A 12,805-nucleotide genomic window follows, 5' to 3' on the forward strand; every position below is an offset into this window, starting at 1 on the left:
CAAAGTTCGCTCCATGTGGGCCGAGCTTAACACATATATTTAGTGCCAAACTTAGTTTTCTTGGTAATACGCGTGTGGACCGTGCCAGTGGGAACATCCTAATTGGTTTTAGTGAACATCAAGTGATTCTGTTTCATCAAGTGACGATCACTGGTTGTGGGAAGCCCCGATTACACATGTCGCCAGCATTTTCAATACTAAATCAGGCAATTGATAAATTTACTGATTATTTGCCTGTTTCCTACAAACATTATTTTCCTTTGCGTTGTATTAGAGGTAAAACCCATTTTTCTACGTTTCAAATTCCGTTATTCAGAATACTATATATATACCACCGAGCGGTATATCATCTGCTATTGGGATATTTCTGGTTTACAATGTCGCCAAGGGCACCCCTCCTCTACCGTGAAATAGGTTATACAACTTGCTCTTGCAGGCGCTTGGAAGCATCAGGGACTGCATGGTTGGAGGTCACTTCATACTGGGAGTAACGAATGTACTTCTGGTGACCTTTTGCATTACAGGCGTTAGCTGGCCTTTCAGAAGACTTCGCATTTCTATTTTAGAGCACCAACTTGCGTTATTGCGCGCCTATGTGTGAGGCTGTTGCGTCGTCTTTCATTCTTATTATCTCAAGTTGCGGGCCAGGTAGAGAATGATCAAGACTAGTCGGACAAGTGACGTCTCAGACTGGGGCCAACATTTCGAGAAGGGGATTTGTGTTCGCCAGGGCAAGGAATAACATGTCAGCATTGACGAAGGCAAGTCACCTCATCAAAACGCTGGCTTCAGCCTGAGCCATCTCTTGTTGATCACTTCAAGTTTCCATCTTCCGATGAATCTCTCTGTTGTTCGGTTGCAATGCAGGCGGGAGGCTATGCTTAACTCTTTCGGGCGTCATTAATCAATGTCACCCGCTCATTTCAAAAAGAAGCTCGCGTTAGCAAGTCTCTCCGGGTCCTTACGTTGGGTACTCGAAGTCGTCGAGGCAGATGTCTTCGGAGAAGCGGTCGCAGCGCGGCTCCTCCGGCTTGGGACGGCTCACGCGGCTGGGTAGGTTGGCACTACCCAGGCTCATGGGCGGCCGCGGTAGCGCGTACGCCGACTCGTGGACAGCGTTGTTTGCCGGTGGTACAGGCGCCACGGGTGCGCTAGCCTGGGGCCCCACAGCTCCCGGATACGCCGGCCGCACCACGCGAAGCGGCAGGGCAGGGGGCGGTTGCATCGCTGGGTAGGTGCCACTCTGTGGAAGGAACAGCGCCCACCGCGATCGACGTCAGCGCTCAAACGAGATGCAGCAGCAAGAACAAGAAACAGCGTCCGAACAACCTTCCCTTTTCACTGGCACTGGTATCTTACAAATGCATTAGATCTATCGGAACAGGTGTAGTAGTCTTGTTGCCACTCAACTTATTGTAGCACGGTTTAGTACTCTTCGAGGCCGCTGGCTGCCATAGCAGCAAGAGGAATAACCTTCGCTCCTGCAATGTTTACACGGATTGACTTGCAAAATAGATTTGCGGTAATCCTTCTCAGAATTTTAGCAATGAGGGAACCTAAACTCACTTTTGAGCTTTAGGTCCGCGCTTGTGTGCTTTCATCATTTACTTCTTTATTTTATTATTGACATGACTGAATATGGAGGCGGCGGCTACTTCTCGTCACGTGAGAGAAATGGAAATATATCACAAGACGCTGAGCATACCAGAGGCAAAATAAACAAATACTGAAATGAAATAACACTAACAAAAGCGCAATATTCAAGATGTCAGAAGTAGATTATAAACACACTCTTAAAATTCGCTGCCTTAACAATGAGGAATGCTCCCACTCGAACAATCTATTTAGCTACATTAATTAGGGCTCCCACGCATTATAAATTGTCCCCGCTATAGCCTATAAAGTGTTATAAGTGTGTTTTAAAGTCGGGAAAAGGCTCGTTTTGTTCATTGCTTGATGGAGCAGCAAAGTGGGTTGGACTCGAGTTGAACTATAGGTCTCACAAGTAAGTTTAGTTTCGACCAGCAATTTCAGATTATTCGAGGCCTTCAATTGCAAGTAGAGCACCTGAATTCGTCGAAACGTTGACGGTATTGTTGAGGCTGCACTTTTGTTCGCTTCAGGTTCTACAGGGTAAGCGTAGAACAGACGACAACAGGGCAGAGAAAAGACGCGCTCGCACGCACGCACGCACGCACGCACGCACGCACGCACGCACAGACACTCTGCGTGTGTCGGTATCCATCTTGTGTATTGATATAGTTTGCACCCCACCTCAGCTCCGAAATATGATGCACCATTAAGTCCACCATACAACCTGGTGCCCTTCCCATCTCTCTTTGGTGTACCACCTAAGCTTCTGAGGCACACAATGGCCGTTGTACAACTTCCTCTACAATGCGGCGGCGTTCTAATGCCGTAAAACGCGTTGGTACAAAAGTGAACCTTGCTTCCTACACGTGTGCGGAGTCGACATCACCCTGGGCCGTCCGCAGGTTGCGTCATAAAAAAGTTTCAATAAAGTAAGGTACCTTTATTCAATGCATAATATTACGAAGAGGCTAACGCCGTCGCTAAACTTAATTAAGAACCTCAAATATAGGGTAAAAAGATACCTTATTTTTGGATATTAATTCGGGAGAGAATAGGACGAAACACAACAAGCCATCGCTGGGCCCAAAGCGATCAACATTACATTTCCACAGCTCTGTTCTATCGTGGGTGGCGGCTTCTCGCTTGGTTCAGCTTTGACGGCATTCATGTGCACGTACAGCATCTAACCTATAGGTTATATGTATGCGTACATAAATGCTCGCGAAGGAGACTACAGACACCGCCCACGCTAAATCTGTTGACCGCTGCACGCCTCTTCCGACCACGCCGACGGATTAGGAGCCTGCCACGAATGGCTCCACGGACAACGCTAGTGAAGCTGCTGGTTGACTAACGTGATTTTGTTTTAAATTACCTCTGGCCTTTGCACCGGAATGCGGATAACCTCTTCGTCCTGGCTGCTGCTGTCTTCAACGGAGGACAGGGACGGCGGGAACACGGCCTACGGGTCCGGCGTAAGGGAACCGCCCTGCAAAGGCGATCGTCATCAACACAGAGAGAATGAACCACTGAAATAAGGGTAAAAAAAGGTGGTAATCAATCATTTCGGAACAACGTGTTGCTATTTCTGATGAAAGCATTGAATCCGGCTTTAAGAGGAAGTTTTAGTTTACGGGATCCCCTCTAAGTACATGCACAGTAAAAATATGTCTACTAATTGTAAACATGTGGTGCGCACCGAAATATCTGACGCAAGACCTTGACAGGGGCAGCTATGAAAGCTCATTTCGTGCCGTTTTCGTGTTGACTGCTTTTGTGTCGTCATATTTACTTGCCACAAGAGGTCGGCAAAAAAGAAAGATTCATTTGTCCGCATCAACGATTCGATCTTCCCCTTAAGGGTGTCAGGTATGGGACAAACTAGCATCCTTAAGGGTGCAAAAAGTTTTAGTGATGATGCCGACCAGAGAATTCATTTCCTCGGCATCGACTTCACCTAATTTCGCGAGATTTGTTGTATTTAAAGGGAAAAGTTGAAATCTACTGACTGTAGGGAGAAGATTTTTTGTGTAGGTCATCAATTATTTTATAAGGAATAGTCTAAACTGAAAAACGTTTGAAAAACTGAAGATTCAAGTATATAACTTCTAACTCATCAATGCAACTCAATACCACAATTTTGTTAGATGCACGCATTGAGACATCTAAAACGGACAGTATTGATGTATTATACATCATCTTTAAATATAGCATTGATTTGTGAATAGGACTTTTTTAAAATTATCGTAAACCCGTTAACAATATACAAGGTCGCTAACACTTATACATCGAACTTGTTCGGTTCATATGCTGTAGGACATATATAGAGAGTTTAGAGAGCTGTGATATCTGTTTTTGATGCAGAGTTACGCATTCGTAAGCTTCGGGCTTCAATATATTGTAAACTCACCATATTTTGGCTACTTTCTAAAACATTACAGCCATAAATCAATATTTTGCTTCCTACAGTCGGTCGAATTCACCTTTTTCTCTTAAGAGCAAAAAAAAAAATCATTCATATCGGTTCTTCAGCATTGTCTAATGAGAACATTTCTGTGTTTCACATGTACCTGAATGAAAAATTAGAGTTGGCCCGCAGGTAAAGCTTCCGTCTAACATCCGGCCGTCGAATCCAGTCATCTCAAAGAAAAAGTTGCTCATTTCACACCCGTCAGTGAAGACTGGTGTGATGACTGCCCTATTCGTATAACTGGTATAGCACGTTCGGAAGAACATCTTAGAGACGGAACATGGCTCAAATCAGCTACAAAGGACACATGCTGTGATACTTTTACTATATAAAATGTCCATGCATCCATGCGATGTCACAACGAATAGTAATGTTCAACGACACTTTTTAATGGCATGGCATGCTTTATTATCGCGGAGCGCTACGAGATGCAGTACTTATGGCGCTTAAAATACCTATGACATCCGCACCCAAAACATACCTGTGTCGCAAAACAAGACATGTGTCCATCGACACAACTGACAGATAAAGGAAGCATGTCTTTTCAACACAGCCCCTTTCACCCCGATTCCAGAGCAGCTCTAGCGTTAGTAGTGCTTCGCTGTTCGAAGGTTTTCTCTTGTACCTGAGCAGTGATATCGCTTTACCGACTGGCTATTGCAATTTCTTCGCAACAAATGCTCAGCGTTCTTGTTTTGATGTGTGATCCCCCTAGGTCAGTCGATTCTTAGGACTAGGTTGTCTGGGCTTTGGATCATTTTATCCGGACATCATTTCCAAAGCCGAACAGAATATATTTTCCTTCATCGCACGGCATATCCCGCCATCCGGAGTATTGATTGACATGGAATACGAGGATACGACACTGTCGAGACACAGTGCAATGTGTTACGTCCAAGTGCCACCTTGTTCTTTCTTCACTGTACATTACATGTGGTGTAAGGAGAAGCCAACTACCACCCTGAAAGCATTTTTTGGCTGTTTTCGAATACTGACTGGTATACCATCTGAACTGGCAAACATAATTCCAGGGCGTGTTAGAGTATTCCGTGTGTCCGATGAACGTTAGCAAACTATTCAAGGAAAAAAGAATTTAAAAATACGGTGCAAGATACAAGTATAAAACCTGCAGTGCTCGGTAGTAAAAGTTCTGAAGATCGAACAGCGTAGGGCTGCGGCTGAGCGCCGCCGCGCGGGCTCTATCTAGAAAGCAATCGGCGATGGGTGCACAGTCTAGGCGTCCCGAGGGCTGATGGCTTCGTGCGCGCTGCGTTTTCTCCGCTTAGTTCGCGTTAAAGCGAGAGGCAGCACGAAGGGCAATTCGCTCGCTGTTGCAGCCGCTCTTCTTCACGCCAGCGTTTTGACGGCGAGTGTCCGTGGTCATCAAGTGAGGTGTGCTCATGTTTCCCTGTACGCGCGTGACACCATGATTGTTCATTTAGTTAATGAGCGAACGTTTACAAGTTTACACGGCCGATAAAACTACTATCCCTACTTTGCATAGCTGTCTAATAATTTGCGATCGCAATCGGTGCTCCTGAGTTCGGATGAAACTGTGACATTTCTTCCCTGGAATACCATCTAGCATTTGTACTTACTGTGTGGGTAATTACAGAAAAAGAAAGTTACGGGAGACGTTCTTCAACCCCACTGAGTTATCTCACATTTAAAAAAGGCAAACGAGAAACGAGACAAAGGTTCACAAAATGATGAAGAGTTGAAGTGTTCAACAGTGGCCGAACAATGAATATGAGCCTTGAACTAACATTTTGGCGAGGGGACTTGACTTCGCCATGGCAACGGCACACCGTTTTTGGGGTTCAGTAATATTTGAGAACGCACTATACGTCGAAATATGACGCCAGCTCCCGAATGCTTTCGAACATAACTACTCTGGATATGATGTTTGTTCGGAAAGTTCGTGAATTTCAAACATATCTACTGCTTCCAATTACTGGCGAATTCGGAAATATTGTCGCCTTCCGAATAGTTGCCTCCTGAGTTTATGCACCGAATCCTGCGGATCTGTCGCCGAAGTCCTGCGACTCTTGATTTAGAAAGTGCCGTAACTCTGTTCAAAAGTTTTCCTGTTTCATGTAGGCGCTCTGAAATTGTCGATTTTGAGAGCACATTTTAACATCGGGAATAAAAAGAAGCCTAGTGGAGCTAACTAGACCAAGTGTAGATGTTCAGTAACTATTGGCGTCGATTTCTTGATCAAAAATTACTTGTCAGCGGTGACAGGTAGACGGGCGTGTTTTCATAATTTCATAGCCAGAGCTGCCCACTGCGACCGTGAATTCTTTTTTTACTCACTGCCATTCGAAGTTTCATTAATTCTGAGTTAGCATTCGCCACTGATCTCTTTTTATTGGCGAAAAAACATAGGAAATGATACGTGCAGCCCAGATGGAGAGACGTTAGCGGTCCTTTTGAGCAATGGTTATCTCCAGCGGAAATTGCGCCCGTTTTATTAGGTCCCTTCACGTTGCGCTCTCTGATCTGCAAGCAAGGTAAATCCCAAAGTGGCACATTTAATATATCATCATCAGCCTATATTTACATCCACTGCAGGACGAAGGCCTCTCCGTGCGAGCTTCAATTACCCCTTTCTTGCGCTAGCTGATTCCAACTTGCGCCTGCAAATTTCCTAACGTCATCAGCGCCCCTAGTTTTCTGCCATCCTCGACTGCACTTTCCTTCTTGGTACCCATTCTGTAACTCTAATTGTCCACCGGTTATCCATCCTACGCACTACATGGCCTGCCCAGCTCCATTTTTTTCTCTTAATGTCAAGTAGAATATTGGCTATCCCCATTTGCTCTCTGATACACACCGCTCTCTTCCTTTCTCTTAATGTTCGGCCTAACAACTTTCGTTCCATCGCTCTTTGTGTCGTCCTTAACTTGTTCTCTAGCTTCTTTGTTAAATTCCATTTTCTACCCCATATGTTAACACCAGTAGAATGCAATGATTGTACAGTTTCCTCTTCAAGGAGAGTGGTAAGCTCCCGGTCAGGATTTGGCAATGCCTGCCGTATGCACTCCAACCCAATTTTATTCTTCTGTAAATTTCCTTCTCATGATCCGGTTCCCTTGTGAGTATTTGACCTAGATAAACGTACTCCTTTACAGACTCTAGAGGCTGATTGGCGATCCTGCATTCTTGTTCCCTTGCCCGGGTATTGAAGATTATCTTTTTCTTCTGCATAGTAATCTTCAAGTCCACTCTTACACTTTCTCAGTTAAGGTTCTCAATCATTTTTTGTCATTCGTCCCCATTGTTGCTGAATAGGACTATGTCATCTGCAAACCGAAGGTTGCTGAGATATTCGCCGTTGATCCTCAATCCTAAGCCTTCCCAGCCTGAGAGCTTGAATACTTCTTTTAAGCATGCAGTGACTAGCATTGGAGAGATTGTGTCTCCTTGGCCTCACCACTTTTTGATAGCTAACTTTCTACTTTTCTTGTGGAGAACCAATGTATCTATGAAATCTGAGTAGATATTTCCCAAGATATTCACTCATGCCTCCTGTACTCCTTGATTACGCAATGCTTCTATGACTGCTGGTATCTCTACTGAATCAAATGCTTTTTCATAATTTATGAAAGCCATATAGAAAAATTGTTTGTACTCCGCAGATTTCTCTATTACCTGGTTGATGACATGGATATGATCCATCGTAGAATATCCCTTCCTGAAGCCAGCCTGTTCTCTTGGTTGACTGAAGTCAAGTGTTGTACTGATTCTATTGGAAATTATCTTGGTGAATATTTTATACAATACTGAAAGCAAGCTAAAGGGTCTGTAATTCTTCAATTCTCTGACGTCTCCCTTTTTATGGATTAGTATAATGGTGGCATTGTTCCAATTCTCTGGTACACTTGTATTCGGAAGGCATTGCGTATAAAGAAATGGTCGCAAGCTTTTCAAGCATGATATCTACTCCGTCTTTTACTAAATCGACTTTTATTCCATCTTATCCTGACACTTTTCATCAGGTGATGTCATGTAAGGTACTTCTAACTTCATCGCTAGTTATAGAAAGAGCCTATGTATCTTGTTCATCACTACTTCGAATGAAAGTAGCTTGGATGATCTGGGAACTGCACAGGTTAGTATAGAATTCTTCCGCTGCTTTTACTATTTCATCGAAATTGCTGATGATATTACCCTGCTTATCTTTCAGTACATACATCTTGCCTTGTCCTATGCCAAGTTTTTTTTCTCACTGATTTCATGCTGCGCCCGTATTTTACGGCTTCCTCTATTTTTCCCACGTTGTAATTTCGAATATCCCTTACTTTTTTCTTGATATCCGTTTTGACCATTCCGCCAATTTTATCTGATCCCTTGAGTTTGATACTTTAAGGCTTCGGCGTTTCTTTATTAGGTTTTGTTATTTGAGAGAGCTTACTTACTGGTTGCCTTGGTGCCTTACCTCCTACTTCAATTGCTGCTTCTGAGATCAACCTAGTTAAGGCTTCATTGATTACCTCTATGTTATCTTCATCTATCGGTTGATTTAATATATCGGCTACTTTAAAAGATTCTACAAGTTTCATAGAAATTTTCACCCAAACCTGCTGCTTTTCTAAGTTCATTTCAGAATCATCGAAAAGCACAATCAGCACGTCTTTACACAAATGAATGTAGCACAAGAGGAGATGATGATGATTGATTACAACAATTTGCAGCGTCTAGTACAAAAGACACCTTGCAAGAGTTCTGCGGAAGACATATTCATATTAAGTTATTATTTGCAGTGCAAGTTGATAAGTTGTCATACTTTCCGGACAAACATTGTACATAGAGAAAGTGGACAGCAGCCATACTCACTTCTTACAGGAACCACAAACGGGTTTCTGAAGATCCTCCTGAAAGGAACCCTCGCACTCTCCTTGAAATCGGCCCTCCTCGATGGGACGTTTCCTTCCACGAAATGTGGTATGGCCACAAATCGTACTATTTCACCGCCTTCATCAGAGCCACTGTGCCTGCCTTCATACTTTACGGTCTCTGTTTCATTGTTGGCTATTTGCGGTGTTGCTACATCGGGTAGCTGACCCTTAAGTAAATGTGCCCTTGCCGGTACGTCGTTGACCAGGCGCCTTCGGCCATTTGGCCTTTGAACCGACTGAGATAGTTCCAACTCGTCCTTCTCGACTGTCTGAGGCACGTTGTCCCTAACCACGGATGGAAGCGGACGCAGGGACAACCTCGGTCGAGGCCCGAACCCTGGTGACAAGTCATCGGCCTTGTAGCGCAAGCTCGGTGGTCTCCGGCCCAGTCTGGAGAGGGGAGTTGACAGCTGCGGGCGGTTCGTTGTCGTCGACGTTGTGCTTGTGCTTGTCTGGCCGTACCAGGAGGGAACCTTGCGCTCACCGAAGATGAAAGGCCGCTTTGTCGACGTTGTAGTCGTTGTCGTCGAACTACTTGTGGAGGAAGACGTGGTGCTGGTGGTCGTCGCCAGCACAGGTCGACGTGGAATGACCGGGGTGTACTTTCTCCCGGACAACGCGGGCCTCACGTAGGCCCTTCTCGGAGCCGTGGTCGTAGGTGGCGTGGTCTTGGTCGGTTTGCTCCTATAGCCACGAACGAGTGATGGAAGCTGGCGACGAGTCACTCCAAACTTTCTCGTAGGATGCGCGGTAGTCGAGGCCTCAGTTGCCTGCTCGGTAGTGAACAGCGTGCGCTCTTTGTCCGTCGTTTCCTGCTTGGGCCTCAGCTTTCGTCGCCTTTTTGCCTGCAGCCTGGACCTCTTGGGGAAGGGAGGACTCTCTGGTACAGCCTTCCAGGCGCTGGGGCTTAACGGATCGACCTCCGGTGGTTGGCCACGCTTGTAGTAGGTGGGGCTCGTGGGCACTGATGCTGTAGTTGATGGAGGAGGAGGCGGAGGCGGTGGAGTAGTCGTGGTTGTTGTAGTGGTCGTTGTCGTGGAAGTTGTCAAAACAACGGCTCGAGGCCCTGCTGGCGTTGTTGTTTCCCAGTCAGGAGAGCTGACGGAATTGATGACTTTAATGAATGACGGTGGTAATAGGGAATCAGAGAGGCGAGGTCTCTGTTTAGGAGCTTCCTGTGGCCTGTTCTGATTGAACCCGGGAGCGTTGGATGCGGGGCTGTGCTGGTACACAGGCCAAGGAATACGATTTGCGCTGTCACTTGGCTCTCTGTTTGACCTGTCTATCTGTGCGGATGTTCCAGTGATGTAATTCAGGCTGAGCAACACCACTACCGCGGCCGCCAGATACTTCTCGTAGCATCTTTTTCGTCGCAACTGGAACAAACAAAACAAGAGACGGAGAAATAAGTATTTAATAAACATGTAGAGCTCAACTCTACAAAGAGCACTTTACTCTAAACCATTTCACTCTGCTATAGCTAAGAGGGAGCATCAGGAAACCAAAGGAATGGATAAAAAATGCAACAGGAAACGCAGAAGCTATAAAAAATTGAACATCGCAATGCAGATTGCCTTATTTGCGCATCGTATGTGCATCATTTCATATATGTATGCATCATGTGCTCTATAAAAATAGAGGCACGTATTGAGCACACAGTGAAGGACAGTCTTTGCAATGTGTTAGTGATATTCGGATGTTTATTTGTTGAATTAAAATGCCAGTAACACAGCTGTATCAGAACACCGCTGTTATAAATGCATATGAAAGTGCCCTGCACAAATTTAATAACAGTTACAGCTCGTTGTACTAAAGAATTGAGTAATTCCAGGCAGGGTCTTTCGTGTATATAGAAGATATTAGCGGCCAGCCTTAAATAGAGGGTGGCTTATTTTCTTTCTTAAAACAAATTTGCATTTAGGGTATCCCACATACATGAAACACAACAGAAGAGGAATCCATTACTCATTATATGCTTCGTCCCGTAACACAGGAACGTTGCGGTTCTCTACAAAGGACGATCGCATCAGTATAGGAGTTAACAGAGTTTGCACACACTTTTATACCTGTGTACTTAGATTTAGGGGTACGTTAAAGAACCCCAGGTGGTCCAAATTGTTCTGGATTATGAGGCACTACGGCGTGCCTCATAATCAGATCGTAGTTTTGGCATGTAAATCACCGCAATTAAATTTTACACACTTTTATATCAACGGAACGTCGTCACGGACCCCTAAGAATTCACTGGCGTAAATTACTGCCCTCGGGGAGATGACACCGAATAAAAACCTAATACTCCTCCGACCCTTTCACATAGTCTGAAAATCATGTTAGAATGCTTAATGAACTCTCAAAGACGGCGGTTATTGGCCATTACTGCAGAATTTTTCGCGTTACAGTGGCCTTTTGTTTAGGGAGTCACTTGTAATTCACTTTTTATTGGTGAACTGTAGCTCGGTGTTTACAGAGTTGACGACTTAATCAACGTAGCTTTATAACACGAGCAACCAACTCAGTAGGTTATGCTTTTGCTCCGTGGTTATCTTCACTGAAGAAAATACTACTTGAAAGCCGGATTAGCTATGATTCAAATCATTATTAGGTAGTGAGTGTCGGAAGTTGGACCGCAAGTCACACCAATAGTGAACTGGTCAAGTGGACAACATCTTACTCGCGTTCCCTTCTATAACAAAAGTCCTACTTATTTTAATTTCGCCGCGCTTTGCCCGCTTCTCAAGAAATTAAGGCCTCAAACTGCGGCTTGAAACTTGTGTGGACATCTTGATGCCCCCTGCCCTCCTTTTGCAAAAGCATTCGTAACCACATCACGTGTGTGTGTTACGTTAATGGCTTAATTTATCCACATCAAATGCTGGCAGTTTCCCGCAGGCCTTTTCAACATAACTATGAGCGTGAAAGAGAGAGGAAGAAAGAGAGAAAGGAGGGAAGGAAAGGCAGGGATGCCATAGCAGATGCACTTCCGCTACCCTACATATAGAAAATGGCGTTATGGGAGTGAAAAGAAAGAAAGAAGAAAGAGATAACACAGAAGATGGTGGCTTATTTGGAGATGAACATCGACACTACAGTCGCTGACTGAGGTGAGGTCTATAAGGCGACAAAATAACAACACATGCGATCAAGGGCGCTATGCAGGAAAGCTCGAGTTTGGCAAAGTTCGGGACATCCGCGAGCTCTGGTGACGCCCTCAGATGAACAAGCTAATGGCATCAAGACATAACATTCAACCCTCGGCACACCTCCAGTTTCATTGGCTTATCTAGATTCACTCTTGGGTTGTCATCACTTAAGCGTTATACCTCATGGGCGGATGAAAAACAAGGACTCACGTGGTAAAACTGTCTGCTTCTTTTTCTCATTTGTTTATCGTTCCACTCAGTGCATTAGCTGTGCAAGTAACTTACAGAAAAAATGTATTGTTATGTATTTTTATTGCGCACTTTATGGAAGTTCATAAGCACTTCAAAAAATGCATTGAATATGCTTGAAAACAATTCGCAATTTATTACATTTTGCGTTGTACCGCGAGGAAACAGTGGATAGACTGATAATGTCCGAAAGAGGAGAAACGCCCGTGACGCACCTCAGAAAGGCGTGGCAAGCGGCTTGCTCCGAGTGTGTAGACAGATAGCGAGACAGTCAAGGTATTGCGATATTGTAATATTGTGTTGATAACAATAAGCTTCGCTGGCGCGTAACATTTCCCGTCTGCTGTGTTTGAAACAAAGAAGCCGCGTGCGCAGGGTGCGCTCGTGTTGACATTTTATTTGCCTGCTGCTTTCGCGCGTTCTGCGCTATCTTTGTTCACTGACTGCCGTCG

At 44.8% G+C, this 12,805-nt stretch overlaps 1 protein-coding gene across 1 annotated transcript in view; it reads right to left on the reverse strand.

Moving 5' to 3' along the window:
- Positions 1-12,805, reverse strand: part of LOC119436839 (neurotrophin 1) — a 111,809-nt gene that overhangs the window by 34,672 nt on the left and 64,332 nt on the right. Inside the window, exons 2-4 of the mRNA XM_037703831.2 lie at positions 8,903-10,340; positions 2,969-3,082; positions 966-1,243 (exon numbers count right to left, since the gene is read on the reverse strand). Coding sequence (XP_037559759.1) covers positions 966-1,225 — 260 coding nt within the window. The 5' untranslated portion in view covers positions 1,226-1,243; positions 2,969-3,082; positions 8,903-10,340. The remainder of the gene's footprint in view (positions 1-965; positions 1,244-2,968; positions 3,083-8,902; positions 10,341-12,805) is intronic.

The sequence above is a fragment of the Dermacentor silvarum genome, chromosome 1 (assembly GCF_013339745.2).
Source record: "Dermacentor silvarum isolate Dsil-2018 chromosome 1, BIME_Dsil_1.4, whole genome shotgun sequence".
In the NCBI taxonomy this organism is placed as follows: domain Eukaryota; kingdom Metazoa; phylum Arthropoda; class Arachnida; order Ixodida; family Ixodidae; genus Dermacentor; species Dermacentor silvarum.